This window comes from Achroia grisella, unplaced genomic scaffold, assembly GCF_030625045.1.
Source record: "Achroia grisella isolate CSIRO2021 unplaced genomic scaffold, CSIRO_AGI_Agris_v1 utg794, whole genome shotgun sequence".
NCBI lineage: Eukaryota > Metazoa > Arthropoda > Insecta > Lepidoptera > Pyralidae > Achroia > Achroia grisella.
In genome coordinates, this window is record NW_026713026.1 from 3487239 (window position 1) to 3500001 (window position 12763).

A 12763-nucleotide genomic window follows, 5' to 3' on the forward strand; every position below is an offset into this window, starting at 1 on the left:
GACAACATATCAATCTTAATTTTTAAAATATTAAAAAATAAAAAATATTTATGTATCTTAAAAAAATCCTCAAATATTGTACTAGATCTTAAGTTAGCTATAAGATAAGCTGTACATATTATGATGTTCTCTCTATAGTTACGCATATTTAATATTTTAGGATTGTCTGTCCTCTTCGAGGCTGTCATTCCAGTTCCCCGGGGGTTTTTGTTTTCTGAGGTTTGTCCTCACAAAACAACAGATGATCTCGGGGCAAGCCCCACGATCAACTCTGCAACTTTCTAGGGGAATGCGGACATTGTAGTGTCTGGAGGCATGACATCTTAGTCCATCGACATTGCATCTCAAGAATTTGAAATCTATAAATATGTTAATTGTAGTAATACAGTATTCCTTCATTCTTTTAATGTGTTTATATTTCTAAATGAGGTGTTGACTAATGTAAAGTATTTTTAGCATATTTGTTCTGATTGGACCAAATCTAACATATCTGGCACAATTCGATTCGATTTTAGCGGTAAAAAATATTGTGTAATGATAGTTAATGTACACATTACAAAGTCTTTATTATATGCGTTCGAATATTTAAAATTGGAATTTTTTATTTCGACACGCATTTTTTTTTAAATAATGATCGGTACTGGTTTCTAATTGATTTGTCCATAGATCGAACCCACGTCAAGCTGTCTAAAGCAAGGACAGACGAAGGATGTTAGGACCTTTTTTCAATAATGGCATTTATAATTGACGACGCTTAGTATTTGGTTATTCGATTAAAGTAATTAATATTTATTATTTCTATAATTTTGGTTATTTTAATGAGTTTCAAACTTTTTAGACGTTTTTAAAGTTTCGTATTCTAATTTTATTGATATTGTCTATGTATTTTAATATATAATCAATTATTTTACTTTACTATTATCCGTAGGTTATTTAACATATAGTATATTAATTATTCTCTATTACTATCTGTTTTTACTTCAATATCTTTATTTTCCGAAATAAAATCCTCATTCTGTCAATAACAATATAGATTGTAGAATTTGCACTATTTTTTACAATAGTTTCTCAATAATTACTGGGACTCGTTAAAACTTGCCATTCTTTAATACATCGAATAAAGTTTTTCTAAGTATCAGTGACTAAATAGAGAACGGAATTATTATAAACTGTAGCATAACCTTAGCTTTATACTACTACTTATAATGAAATCTTGAAAAAAACATACCCATATTATTAAAAAAAAATACTACTGATTACCAATATTTTTACTACAATACCGTATCTAAATTACCTATCGTCGATGGAAAATCTTTCAAAGATCATAAATGGATTGGTACCTCATATAAATAGTCTAAACCGTAGATAATTTATAATTCAATTAAAATCAGTATCTGTGCATATGAAATTACGATGGCAAGGTTACTTTCAATGTTCTCTATACGTTATTATTTGTTTACATATTAACAAAAGGAAACGGAAAACATTATAAATAATTATATTACCTTAATTATAGTATTCGAATAATAAAAAAACGTATCATCACTTTGATATATTTATTGCAAGAAATTAAGTATATTTACATGTTGCGAAGTAATTCAAAAAGTCCATTTCATACCAAATAGCAGGCGTTGTTACGACAGAATCATTTTGTTAATCGAAATAAAATAATATTTGAAAATGTTTGTTCTTTTATAACTTTATAGAAGTTTATTTTACAAAATAGTTTATTTACATGTCTATTATTTTTATTTACATATATGTAACGTTTTAATTTTAATAGACTTCATTCAAAAATATGTTTTGACATCTTTCAGATATGGTTTTAATTCGATCACATCATAAATCAGCCTGATATTTATGTTTTCTACCAACCCAAACGGCTACCATAACCAAGACCAGCTCCATAACCGTATCCGAGACCAGACGCGTAACCTAAACCAGTCCCATATCCGAGACCAGCGCCGTATCCGAGACCTGCGTTGTATCCGAGACCTGCATTGTATCCGAGACCCGCGCCGTATCCTAATCCAGCGTAACCCAGACCGCTTTTGTACCCAGTAAGTCCAGCCCCGTAGCCCAGACCGGTTCCGTATCCGAGACCAGCTCCGTGTCCGTATGCTCCCGCGCCATATCCGAGTCCATGAGATGCGACGCTATTGTACAGATTCGAATAACTGACAGCACCATGACCGTAAGGAGCTGCGTATCCACTGTAACCGGAGTATGCTGGTGCTGCATATCCTACTGGCCCCGACGGGTGAACTGAGACACCATCCTTACGAACCACAGCGTTGAAACCAGTACTAGGGTTGGCAGAGTAATCCACGATGCGCTTAGTGCCGTCAGACTCGAGAAGCGAGTACTGACCTACAACAGTACTTCCTACACGGGTTTCCTGTTGGTTTTTAACGTCGCCAGTATGAGGGTCGGATACACCGTATGAAAAGCTTGAGTAGTCTTTGCCGGGGACATTGCAATGGACAGCAACAGCCAGTAAAGCGAACACTGTTATCTGTTGATGAAAGAAAATGTTGAATAGTCAAGATATATGCATTGTATGAGATACAGATATAAATATCAGGGTACCCACTAAGTAACTCTGTTGCCAAGGCAGTTAAATCAACAGAGTTGCATGTAACTTGGTTAGTATTAATTTTTCCTATTAAATACAAAATAGTGCAGCATTCAAGAAGATAAATTATATAAACAAGATCAGTATTGGCTTATTATGCATTGCTCCACATTCGCATCTCAAGGCTGATCGCCTGTTTTACTCTCTTGCTTATTCACAACTGGTCTGCTGAGATGAAACCTCGCAAAAATAATTAATAAATCACAATCATTTAATTGTTAATTTCTTAAAAATATCTTGATTTTGACAATATTAGAATAAGATGTACGAATAAGATACGAGTGTAAGCCATTACAAAATGAATCATGGGGATATATACATATATATTGTTTTGGCGAGGATGTATAGTATACAGTCAAATACATTATTATATAGATATACTGTCATACCAGGGTACAATTTATATGAATTCATCTACGTCTTCTACCCCTTCTCTTACTTAATTTTGACAACATATCATCTTAATTTTTAAAATATTAAAAAATAAAAAATATTTATGTATCTTAAAAAAATCCTCAAATATTGTACTAGATCTTAAGTTAGCTATAAGATAAGCTGTACATATTATGATGTTCTCTCTATAGTTACGCATATTTAATATTTTAGGATTGTCTGTCCTCTTCGAGGCTGTCATTCCAGTTCCCCGGGGGTTTTTGTTTTCTGAGGTTTGTCCTCACAAAACAACAGATGATCTCGGGGCAAGCCCCACGATCAACTCTGCAACTTTCTAGGGGAATGCGGACATTGTAGTGTCTGGAGGCATGACATCTTAGTCCATCGACATTGCATCTCAAGAATTTGAAATCTATAAATATGTTAATTGTAGTAATACAGTATTCCTTCATTCTTTTAATGTGTTTATATTTCTAAATGAGGTGTTGACTAATGTAAAGTATTTTTAGCATATTTGTTCTGATTGGACCAAATCTAACATATCTGGCACAATTCGATTCGATTTTAGCGGTAAAAAATATTGTGTAATGATAGTTAATGTACACATTACAAAGTCTTTATTATATGCGTTCGAATATTTAAAATTGGAATTTTTTATTTCGACACGCATTTTTTTTTAAATAATGATCGGTACTGGTTTCTAATTGATTTGTCCATAGATCGAACCCACGTCAAGCTGTCTAAAGCAAGGACAGACGAAGGATGTTAGGACCTTTTTTCAATAATGGCATTTATAATTGACGACGCTTAGTATTTGGTTATTCGATTAAAGTAATTAATATTTATTATTTCTATAATTTTGGTTATTTTAATGAGTTTCAAACTTTTTAGACGTTTTTAAAGTTTCGTATTCTAATTTTATTGATATTGTCTATGTATTTTAATATATAATCAATTATTTTACTTTACTATTATCCGTAGGTTATTTAACATATAGTATATTAATTATTCTCTATTACTATCTGTTTTTACTTCAATATCTTTATTTTCCGAAATAAAATCCTCATTCTGTCAATAACAATATAGATTGTAGAATTTGCACTATTTTTTACAATAGTTTCTCAATAATTACTGGGACTCGTTAAAACTTGCCATTCTTTAATACATCGAATAAAGTTTTTCTAAGTATCAGTGACTAAATAGAGAACGGAATTATTATAAACTGTAGCATAACCTTAGCTTTATACTACTACTTATAATGAAATCTTGAAAAAAACATACCCATATTATTAAAAAAAAATACTACTGATTACCAATATTTTTACTACAATACCGTATCTAAATTACCTATCGTCGATGGAAAATCTTTCAAAGATCATAAATGGATTGGTACCTCATATAAATAGTCTAAACCGTAGATAATTTATAATTCAATTAAAATCAGTATCTGTGCATATGAAATTACGATGGCAAGGTTACTTTCAATGTTCTCTATACGTTATTATTTGTTTACATATTAACAAAAGGAAACGGAAAACATTATAAATAATTATATTACCTTAATTATAGTATTCGAATAATAAAAAAACGTATCATCACTTTGATATATTTATTGCAAGAAATTAAGTATATTTACATGTTGCGAAGTAATTCAAAAAGTCCATTTCATACCAAATAGCAGGCGTTGTTACGACAGAATCATTTTGTTAATCGAAATAAAATAATATTTGAAAATGTTTGTTCTTTTATAACTTTATAGAAGTTTATTTTACAAAATAGTTTATTTACATGTCTATTATTTTTATTTACATATATGTAACGTTTTAATTTTAATAGACTTCATTCAAAAATATGTTTTGACATCTTTCAGATATGGTTTTAATTCGATCACATCATAAATCAGCCTGATATTTATGTTTTCTACCAACCCAAACGGCTACCATAACCAAGACCAGCTCCATAACCGTATCCGAGACCAGACGCGTAACCTAAACCAGTCCCATATCCGAGACCAGCGCCGTATCCGAGACCTGCGTTGTATCCGAGACCTGCATTGTATCCGAGACCCGCGCCGTATCCTAATCCAGCGTAACCCAGACCGCTTTTGTACCCAGTAAGTCCAGCCCCGTAGCCCAGACCGGTTCCGTATCCGAGACCAGCTCCGTGTCCGTATGCTCCCGCGCCATATCCGAGTCCATGAGATGCGACGCTATTGTACAGATTCGAATAACTGACAGCACCATGACCGTAAGGAGCTGCGTATCCACTGTAACCGGAGTATGCTGGTGCTGCATATCCTACTGGCCCCGACGGGTGAACTGAGACACCATCCTTACGAACCACAGCGTTGAAACCAGTACTAGGGTTGGCAGAGTAATCCACGATGCGCTTAGTGCCGTCAGACTCGAGAAGCGAGTACTGACCTACAACAGTACTTCCTACACGGGTTTCCTGTTGGTTTTTAACGTCGCCAGTATGAGGGTCGGATACACCGTATGAAAAGCTTGAGTAGTCTTTGCCGGGGACATTGCAATGGACAGCAACAGCCAGTAAAGCGAACACTGTTATCTGTTGATGAAAGAAAATGTTGAATAGTCAAGATATATGCATTGTATGAGATACAGATATAAATATCAGGTTCTATCCGAGTTTAGTTATATAAGTATTATAAAACATATTTACAATTTGTTGTGTAAAGACTAAAAATAATTGACATAAAACAACTATAAAGAATAGAAATAGAAGAAATAAAATTATATGATGGGATTACAGTAATACTATTTAATAATTTAAATGCTAAGTAGTTATAAAATTAAGTTAAACAGTAATCCTCATTTTGAATAATCTTTATGTATATGAAATCAATTTTATTTATGTATAAAATTGTCAATTACATTACTTTGCTATTTCATTTTTATATTAGAAGAGAGATCATAATTAGAATGACTGAAATAATGAAATGAATGAAAAGATGCTGAAAATGTTGTATGATGTATAATTAATGTTATATTTATACATGTATTTAAAAAATACTGATTAAGAATTGAATAAGCATTCCACAGGAATCAGTATAATGTATAAATTATTATGAAACTCCTGAGTATCGAACCAAGAATTTTGAAAAAAAAAATTTAATTTTTAACACGTCTGTACAAAAGAAGAATTTTAACATTCTTGAACGCCAACCCATATTTGTTTCGCGGTTAATTGAGACAGTTAATTAAAAAAAGGTCGATTGTAATCGCGGTCAATTTATTATATTTTTATTACCTTAGCCAACATTTCGCCTGATGTTTACACCACAACTGATGGATTGAGGAGCATTGTTTCAACTTATATACTAGCGTAATGAAAAATTTACATGAATTACCAAATCAAATTTTTGGAAGGAAATAGGTAAGATACACCACTAAGTAACAGACAAAAGGAAGTCCTCTTCCTTTTTTACTTTACCATAGTTTTGTTATTAATGTAATATGATAACGGTTTCAATGGGATTAAGTAAGTCATGGTTATCATAAAGATTTACAGATACTTTAAGAACCTGGTCATCAATATGTAAGATTTTTTTATAGGATTGTAATTAAAAACAAACTGATGCTTTATCTAGTATAGTAATAGTGTATAACTATTATTTGTTAATATGTTATGAGCATTACAAAATAGATTGTCGTCAAAATATTGCTATCACTCCTGAATCTTCCCTGTACTTATATAGCTATTTCATTACATACTTTTAATATTATAATTTATTATATGCTACATTTGATTGCTTTGAAAACTCAGTTTCAGTTGAAGGATAAACATATAGCAGTATTTTGCTTTGGAGGTTTGAAATCTACGGTACGATAATACGGGTGTTAGATGATTTATTTTTTATAATTATTCTAATACTATTGGTCGCAGCTGACTTTTAGAGCTTCAACGTTCGAAAATTGAGGCGAGTGTAAAACACACTACAAACCTGCGGAAAAACTTATAAAGAGACAAACTACGATACGAAAATTCGTAAATAATTCAAATTCGTACCTAACTAAAAAACTAACTAAAAAGTCTACAGGTACCGTACGGATTAAAGCTCAGGCTGTTATAAATTCGATTCCCGTTAGAATGGGATAGCGTATAATTGGAGGGATGTGAACAAGTGAAGCCAGTAGTACTGTTAATGAACATATTTGACGGCTGCCATTTACCATCATATAGGCTGTCTATTTTGTTTACCATGCCTGTGAGATAAAAAAAAAATTATACACAAAAACAGTTATTTTAATCAATGAATTTCCAAGGGTGACGATATGTAGGGTTATAAACACAATATGCAAATGCTACTGTGGATAATAACCAATGTGTTTTCTAAATAATCCAACCTACAAGTACAATGAACTGTTATTATATTTATCTAAGCATCATGCAAGAGAATTGAATGCATTTGAATGTGAAATAGATTGGAACTTCAAAATAAACCGTGCACATGAAACTCCAATGTTTATTTGCTAATATGCAATGTTGTTGCTTTCCAGTTATAATGTTTTCAGTTGATGTAAATTTAAATATACAAAATAACGCTCTGTAGGTTAGTACAGGATATATAGAGTATATCCTGGAACAATATAAAGTTAAAAGAGAGTATAGGTGAAATAGTTTTTTTAATTAATACAAGCACACTACATTATTTCCAAAATATTACATTGCCCATTTTATGTAAAACGTTCTGACTTTTTTTTAGGAATTGGCACAGCATTACCGTTTTCAAAAGAAATATAAGATAGAATATACTTTATTTGTAATATACAGTAAAGAAAAGGCATAAACAATATATTGAACGACACATGTATCGTTGCAATAAGAAGAATCGAGATCATCTTCTTTTTTTAAAGTTGAAGTTAGCATACAGTTAATTTTTTTATACTATTATATTAAAATAAGTTTTTTTACATTACAGTACAGTTTCTATGTTTCAACTTGTTATATGCCAATTATAAACTGTAACAAGCGTTGTTTAGGTGAATGACATTTTGACAACTCAAGTTTGTTATGTCGACATGGCATCTCTATGTTTTCAATTTGGAACATGTTCAATTCGAAATTCAAAAATGTAATGCATTCTTTTCTCTTCTTATGGCTCCGGCGATTTGTTTTATGTAATGGAATGTACAATGGCAGGTTTGTGGTACTAGGAACAAAATATGTTTTATATGAATCTATGTAATAACTTTTTTTATTAGGGTATATTTGCAACAAATTTTATGCATAGGTTCTGAAGGTTTTGTCCGCATATACAAACAAAATATATAATTTTTATAATTCCGATGGCCACGGATTTGATTCCCTGCATGGGTCAAATATTTGTATTCATGAGAATGATTGTTTGTGTCTGGATGTTTTCTATGTATTTACAAAGAAAAAATGTATCTAAATATTCTACCAGTTGTTTAGTACCCATAACACAAGCTCTGCTTGGGACTACATGGGTTTGTGTATATTGTTCAGTATTAGTTATTATTATATTATATGTATTCAATTATCATAAGTTTGAAATATAAAGGGAGCGCCGATTTTGAGATGTCCGTGTGAGTTATGTCCAGTGATGGTTTCCATTTTCCATCATTTGGGATGTTTGTTTATCCATCCATTCAAAATAAAGACTATTATTAGTTGAAATACGGTCGAACATCTTTTGCCAAGAAACAAACAGTATAAAGGAATGGAATACATGTACATAAATATTAATTATGTTTTAGTTAAGACTGAAATAGTATTAATATTTTTAAAAATATTTTGTTAATTATAATATATGCTCGTGTTACTTAATATAGGCGTACTTCTAGTAACAATGACTTCGTTTTTTGACCCCCAAAACTACACTTGGATGGTTTGGTGGAATATAAATAATAGAAATCGCTGGATTTAATCAGTATTTAATTGAACCTCGTATTGTAAACAAGAACAACAATGGCCACTAAGGTAATAAATAGTTTATCTGATGCGTAAAAATCAATAATAGTCTGTTTGTTTGTATTTTTACATATCGTTGACACTTCATTAATTTAATGCTAGTACTTGCGCATAAAAGTAATGGCTTACTACCTCGATGACCGTGACTTAAAACCGGGATCGATACCAAAACCTATTTATGTCTATTTATATTTCTGATGAAGAAACACCGTTAACAATCAAAATTTAATTTGAGAGGCCATGACAGACCCGCTTTTTAGCGATTAGGGCATGTTAAGTGTTAGGTTTACCACAAGATCACAGTTAACGATGTCTCTGAGTTCCTTCTCGAAGAACAGTCGCGAAGATACATTGTTATTAACATTATTTTTTTTAGTTTGTTATAGTTGCAATGTTGGTAGCAGCCGCCCAAGCTAACGTCGATTACTCCAGTTTTTCATATGGAGTACGGGACCCACACACTGGTGACGTCAAAGATCAACATGAGAAACGTGTTGGAAACAGCGTAGTAGGGCAATACTCGCTCCTGGAGCCTGACGGCACTAAGAGAGTCGTCGATTACGCTGCCAACCCTCACACTGGTTTCAACGCTGTCGTCCGTAAAGAGGGTCTTTCTGTTCATCCCGCTCCTGTCGCCCCAGTTCTCTCCCATGCGGCCCCTGTTCTATCTCATGCGGCCCCTGTTCTCTCTCATGCGGCCCCAGTTCTCTCCCATGCGGCCCCAGTTCTGGCCCATGCCGCTCCTGTAGCGTATAATGCCCCAATTGGGTATTCAACGACTGTCGCCCACGGTTACGCTCCTCACGGTGGTCTTGCCTCTCCTCTAGCTTATGGTGGATACGGAGGTTACGGTGCTTATGGAGGACACGGCGCTCCCTTAGCCGGTCTTGGATATGGTCATGGCTATGGTGCCCGATTGGGTTGGTAATATATATCTGATTAATAATATCGACTATGTGGACTGCTTCAAATGACTGTGTATATAGGCTGGTAATATGAGTAAAGTTTATGTAAATGAGTATGTTTATGTGTGATTATTTATTTTCTTTCCAATTGCAATATTTACATATATTATTATATTATACATGAACAATAAACATTATAAATGCGAAATTGAGTGTATATGTTCATGATATCTTGATTCATCCAATTGTAATAAAATTTGATATTCAAGTAGGCATTACATAGATTGTATTATTATTATAATCTGAATACTTGTTTTCTTAACACTCTAATAAATATTTTTTTGCGTCGCGATATTTGTTACCAAATTCCTCCGAAACGGCTTAACCGATTTTGCCCATAAGGGTGACCCATATCTATTTTTTTTTCTTTTATTTTTCGATAATTTATTTTTATTCTATTCAGCATCAATTTATTGAAATTCATTCATTGAAAAGTACATACAGCTTCAAATTTTTATCCTTTTAAGACAAACCCCTATTTTTATAGCTATATATATATTCAATTTATATGGCAAAATAACGTTTGCTGGATCATCTGGTTTTATTTTAAAATCTAAACGTCTAGTAATCTACTAATCGGAAATATCTATTCAGAAAATAAATTCTATATCTTTACCTAACAAATGCATGTAACTGACTAATAAATAGCAGTATTAATAGTAAGTAACTTTTTATTTCTTCAAAAGATAGTTGAAGACGTAGATAGATAGATAGATATAGATAATGAAAAATGAAACTAAACTTGACAACATTTTCAACAACTTATCTTATGATATACAAGCACTTGTATTTTTAAGATCAAGTGTTACTCAATATACACTACGTGTAATATAAAGAAGAGAGAGAAAAATGTAAAAGTTGGTCTTTTACATTTTTCTCTCTCTTAAATTACAAAAAGTATTTAATTTTTTGTACATAATCACAGCAGTTCGCTCAGGTATGACACGGTCATAATTTATTCTATTTACACATATATATTTAGTTTGCTAATACAGTTTAGTAACCCAAATGAGAGCCATAAAGACCATGTCCAGCGCCATAGGCGATAGCTCCGAGGGGAGCAGCGATACCACCATGGGCTAAGGGAGAGGCAATAACGCTACGGACAAGGGGAGAGGCGATAGCACCATGGGCAAGAGGGGAGGAGTAGCCTAGAGGGGCGGAGTAGGCTAGAGGAGCGGCAATACCTCCATGAGCGAGAGCGCTGGAGTAAGCTACGGGAGCAACGGGGGCAACGACGGGAGCGATGGGGGCAACAACGGGTGCGGCATGGGCGATGAGGGCGGGGTCTTTCCTGACGACGGCGTTGAATCCAGAGTGAGCGTCAGCGGCGTAGTCGACGGTGCGCTTTGTGCCGTCAGAGTCGAGGAGGGAATACTGTCCAACCACGCTGTCACCGACACGGGTCTCGTGTTGGCTTTTGACGTCTCCGGTATGCGGGTCGGATACACCATAAGAGAAGCTGGTGTAGTCTTGCACGCCGCTGGCACGGGCGGCCGCCACCATCAAAGCAACAACGACGAACTGTAAAATAAAAATTTTATTAAAAAAAATACTTTTACATGTTCCAATGTCCTATATTAATTATAGTTCTAATAGATATATCAAATTAGTTTGAATGATTTCTACTACATAAAAATTATATATGTTCAATAAATAAATTCTTCTACTCACTGTTATCGACTAAGAACGGTAATTAAACTTTGGTTAAGGTTCTTAAAATCTAAGTACTTTTTCAATATTATTACTAGAAAGATATAATTGTGAATGTGATTAATAAATATTGATGTAACGTGTTTTGTTTAATTCTAAATTAAATTAAACCAGATGCTATTAGAATTATAATGCCATTTCGTGTACTAAAAGTAAAATATTTTAATGAAATTTGATATATTATATCTCCATGTAGGATCAATATAAGCTATCCTTTATCTTAAAAAATGCAGACGAAGTCACTGGTAACAACTAGTAAACTATAACATTCACTGATAGCATCTTAAATACTATGAAATTAAATGTTAATTATTAACAGAACTGAGTCAAAACACTTTGAATAATCCGTGATTATCAAGGGCTTAATACACTTAACACAAAGAACCCTTTACCTTAGCTGCCATTTCGATACGTTAGTTTTTGTTGCACAGTGAACTGCGAATGATTTATCCTGAATTTGTTACTGTTTTTATACAAGTCTTGCACAATCATTGTACGCTAATAATAGGAAGTAAAAGACAGTAAATATGGACTCTAGGTCACGTCCACTGAGGGTTTTTTGAGAGTATTTGGTCAGCGAACGAGTTATGCGGAACTTTGTAAAGTAATATTGTATTGAGTATTGATACATGGGGTCAACTATACGTACAATAATTTTATTATTAAATATATTATAATAAAAAATAATATAATTAAATTATTAATAAAACAATTTGGACATATGTTTGAGTTTTAGACAATTTATCTGTAATATAATTGTAATTTCTTCATTAACTTTTGGGAATAAATTTACATTGATTTTATAAATTATATCAAAAACAATTTATATTAAATTGCCTTTGGAATTTTTATTCTTGAAATCTGTAATATCAAATTCATGATTCTTATTAAAACAGTTTTTTTATCTGCATCAATTAGCATTATGCGTTTAACATTAATTTAGATTATTCAGTTTTGATTTCTTATACAGAGGTACAACCAATTTTCATATTTTCAAAGCTATAATAAACCTATAAGATTCTTGTGTGTAGGTAGTAATAGTTTTTATACAAATGAGGTAGGTACATTATGTTTTACAATGAATTTCAACTATTGACATTCT

General features: G+C 32.6%; 4 protein-coding genes across 4 annotated transcripts; 1 reads left to right on the top strand and 3 right to left on the bottom strand.

Annotated features, from left to right (window-relative positions):
* Positions 1-1560: 1560 nt before the first annotated feature.
* Positions 1561-2927, bottom strand: LOC131851638 (keratin-associated protein 6-2-like). Its single transcript, XM_059202158.1, has 2 exons — positions 2904-2927; positions 1561-2515 (listed from the first exon to the last, which is right to left on the bottom strand). The coding sequence occupies exons 1-2, from the start codon at positions 2925-2927 to the stop codon at positions 1868-1870; spliced, it is 672 nt and encodes a 223-aa protein (XP_059058141.1). The 3' UTR covers positions 1561-1867.
* A 1714-nt stretch (positions 2928-4641) lies between these two features.
* LOC131851592 (keratin-associated protein 6-2-like) lies at positions 4642-6330 on the bottom strand. The gene is made up of 2 exons (XM_059202107.1): positions 6299-6330; positions 4642-5596 (listed from the first exon to the last, which is right to left on the bottom strand). Exons 1-2 carry the CDS (start codon positions 6308-6310, stop codon positions 4949-4951), a joined length of 660 nt encoding a protein of 219 aa, XP_059058090.1. The 5' UTR covers positions 6311-6330; the 3' UTR covers positions 4642-4948.
* A 2626-nt stretch (positions 6331-8956) lies between these two features.
* Positions 8957-9967, top strand: LOC131851593 (larval/pupal rigid cuticle protein 66-like). Its single transcript, XM_059202108.1, has 2 exons — positions 8957-8992; positions 9360-9967. Exons 1-2 carry the CDS (start codon positions 8981-8983, stop codon positions 9909-9911), a joined length of 564 nt encoding a protein of 187 aa, XP_059058091.1. The 5' UTR covers positions 8957-8980; the 3' UTR covers positions 9912-9967.
* Positions 9968-10831: 864 nt separating this feature from the next.
* Positions 10832-12145, bottom strand: LOC131851594 (larval/pupal rigid cuticle protein 66-like). The gene is made up of 2 exons (XM_059202109.1): positions 12054-12145; positions 10832-11472 (listed from the first exon to the last, which is right to left on the bottom strand). Exons 1-2 carry the CDS (start codon positions 12063-12065, stop codon positions 10945-10947), a joined length of 540 nt encoding a protein of 179 aa, XP_059058092.1. The 5' UTR covers positions 12066-12145; the 3' UTR covers positions 10832-10944.
* Between the last annotated feature and the right edge of the window lie 618 nt (positions 12146-12763).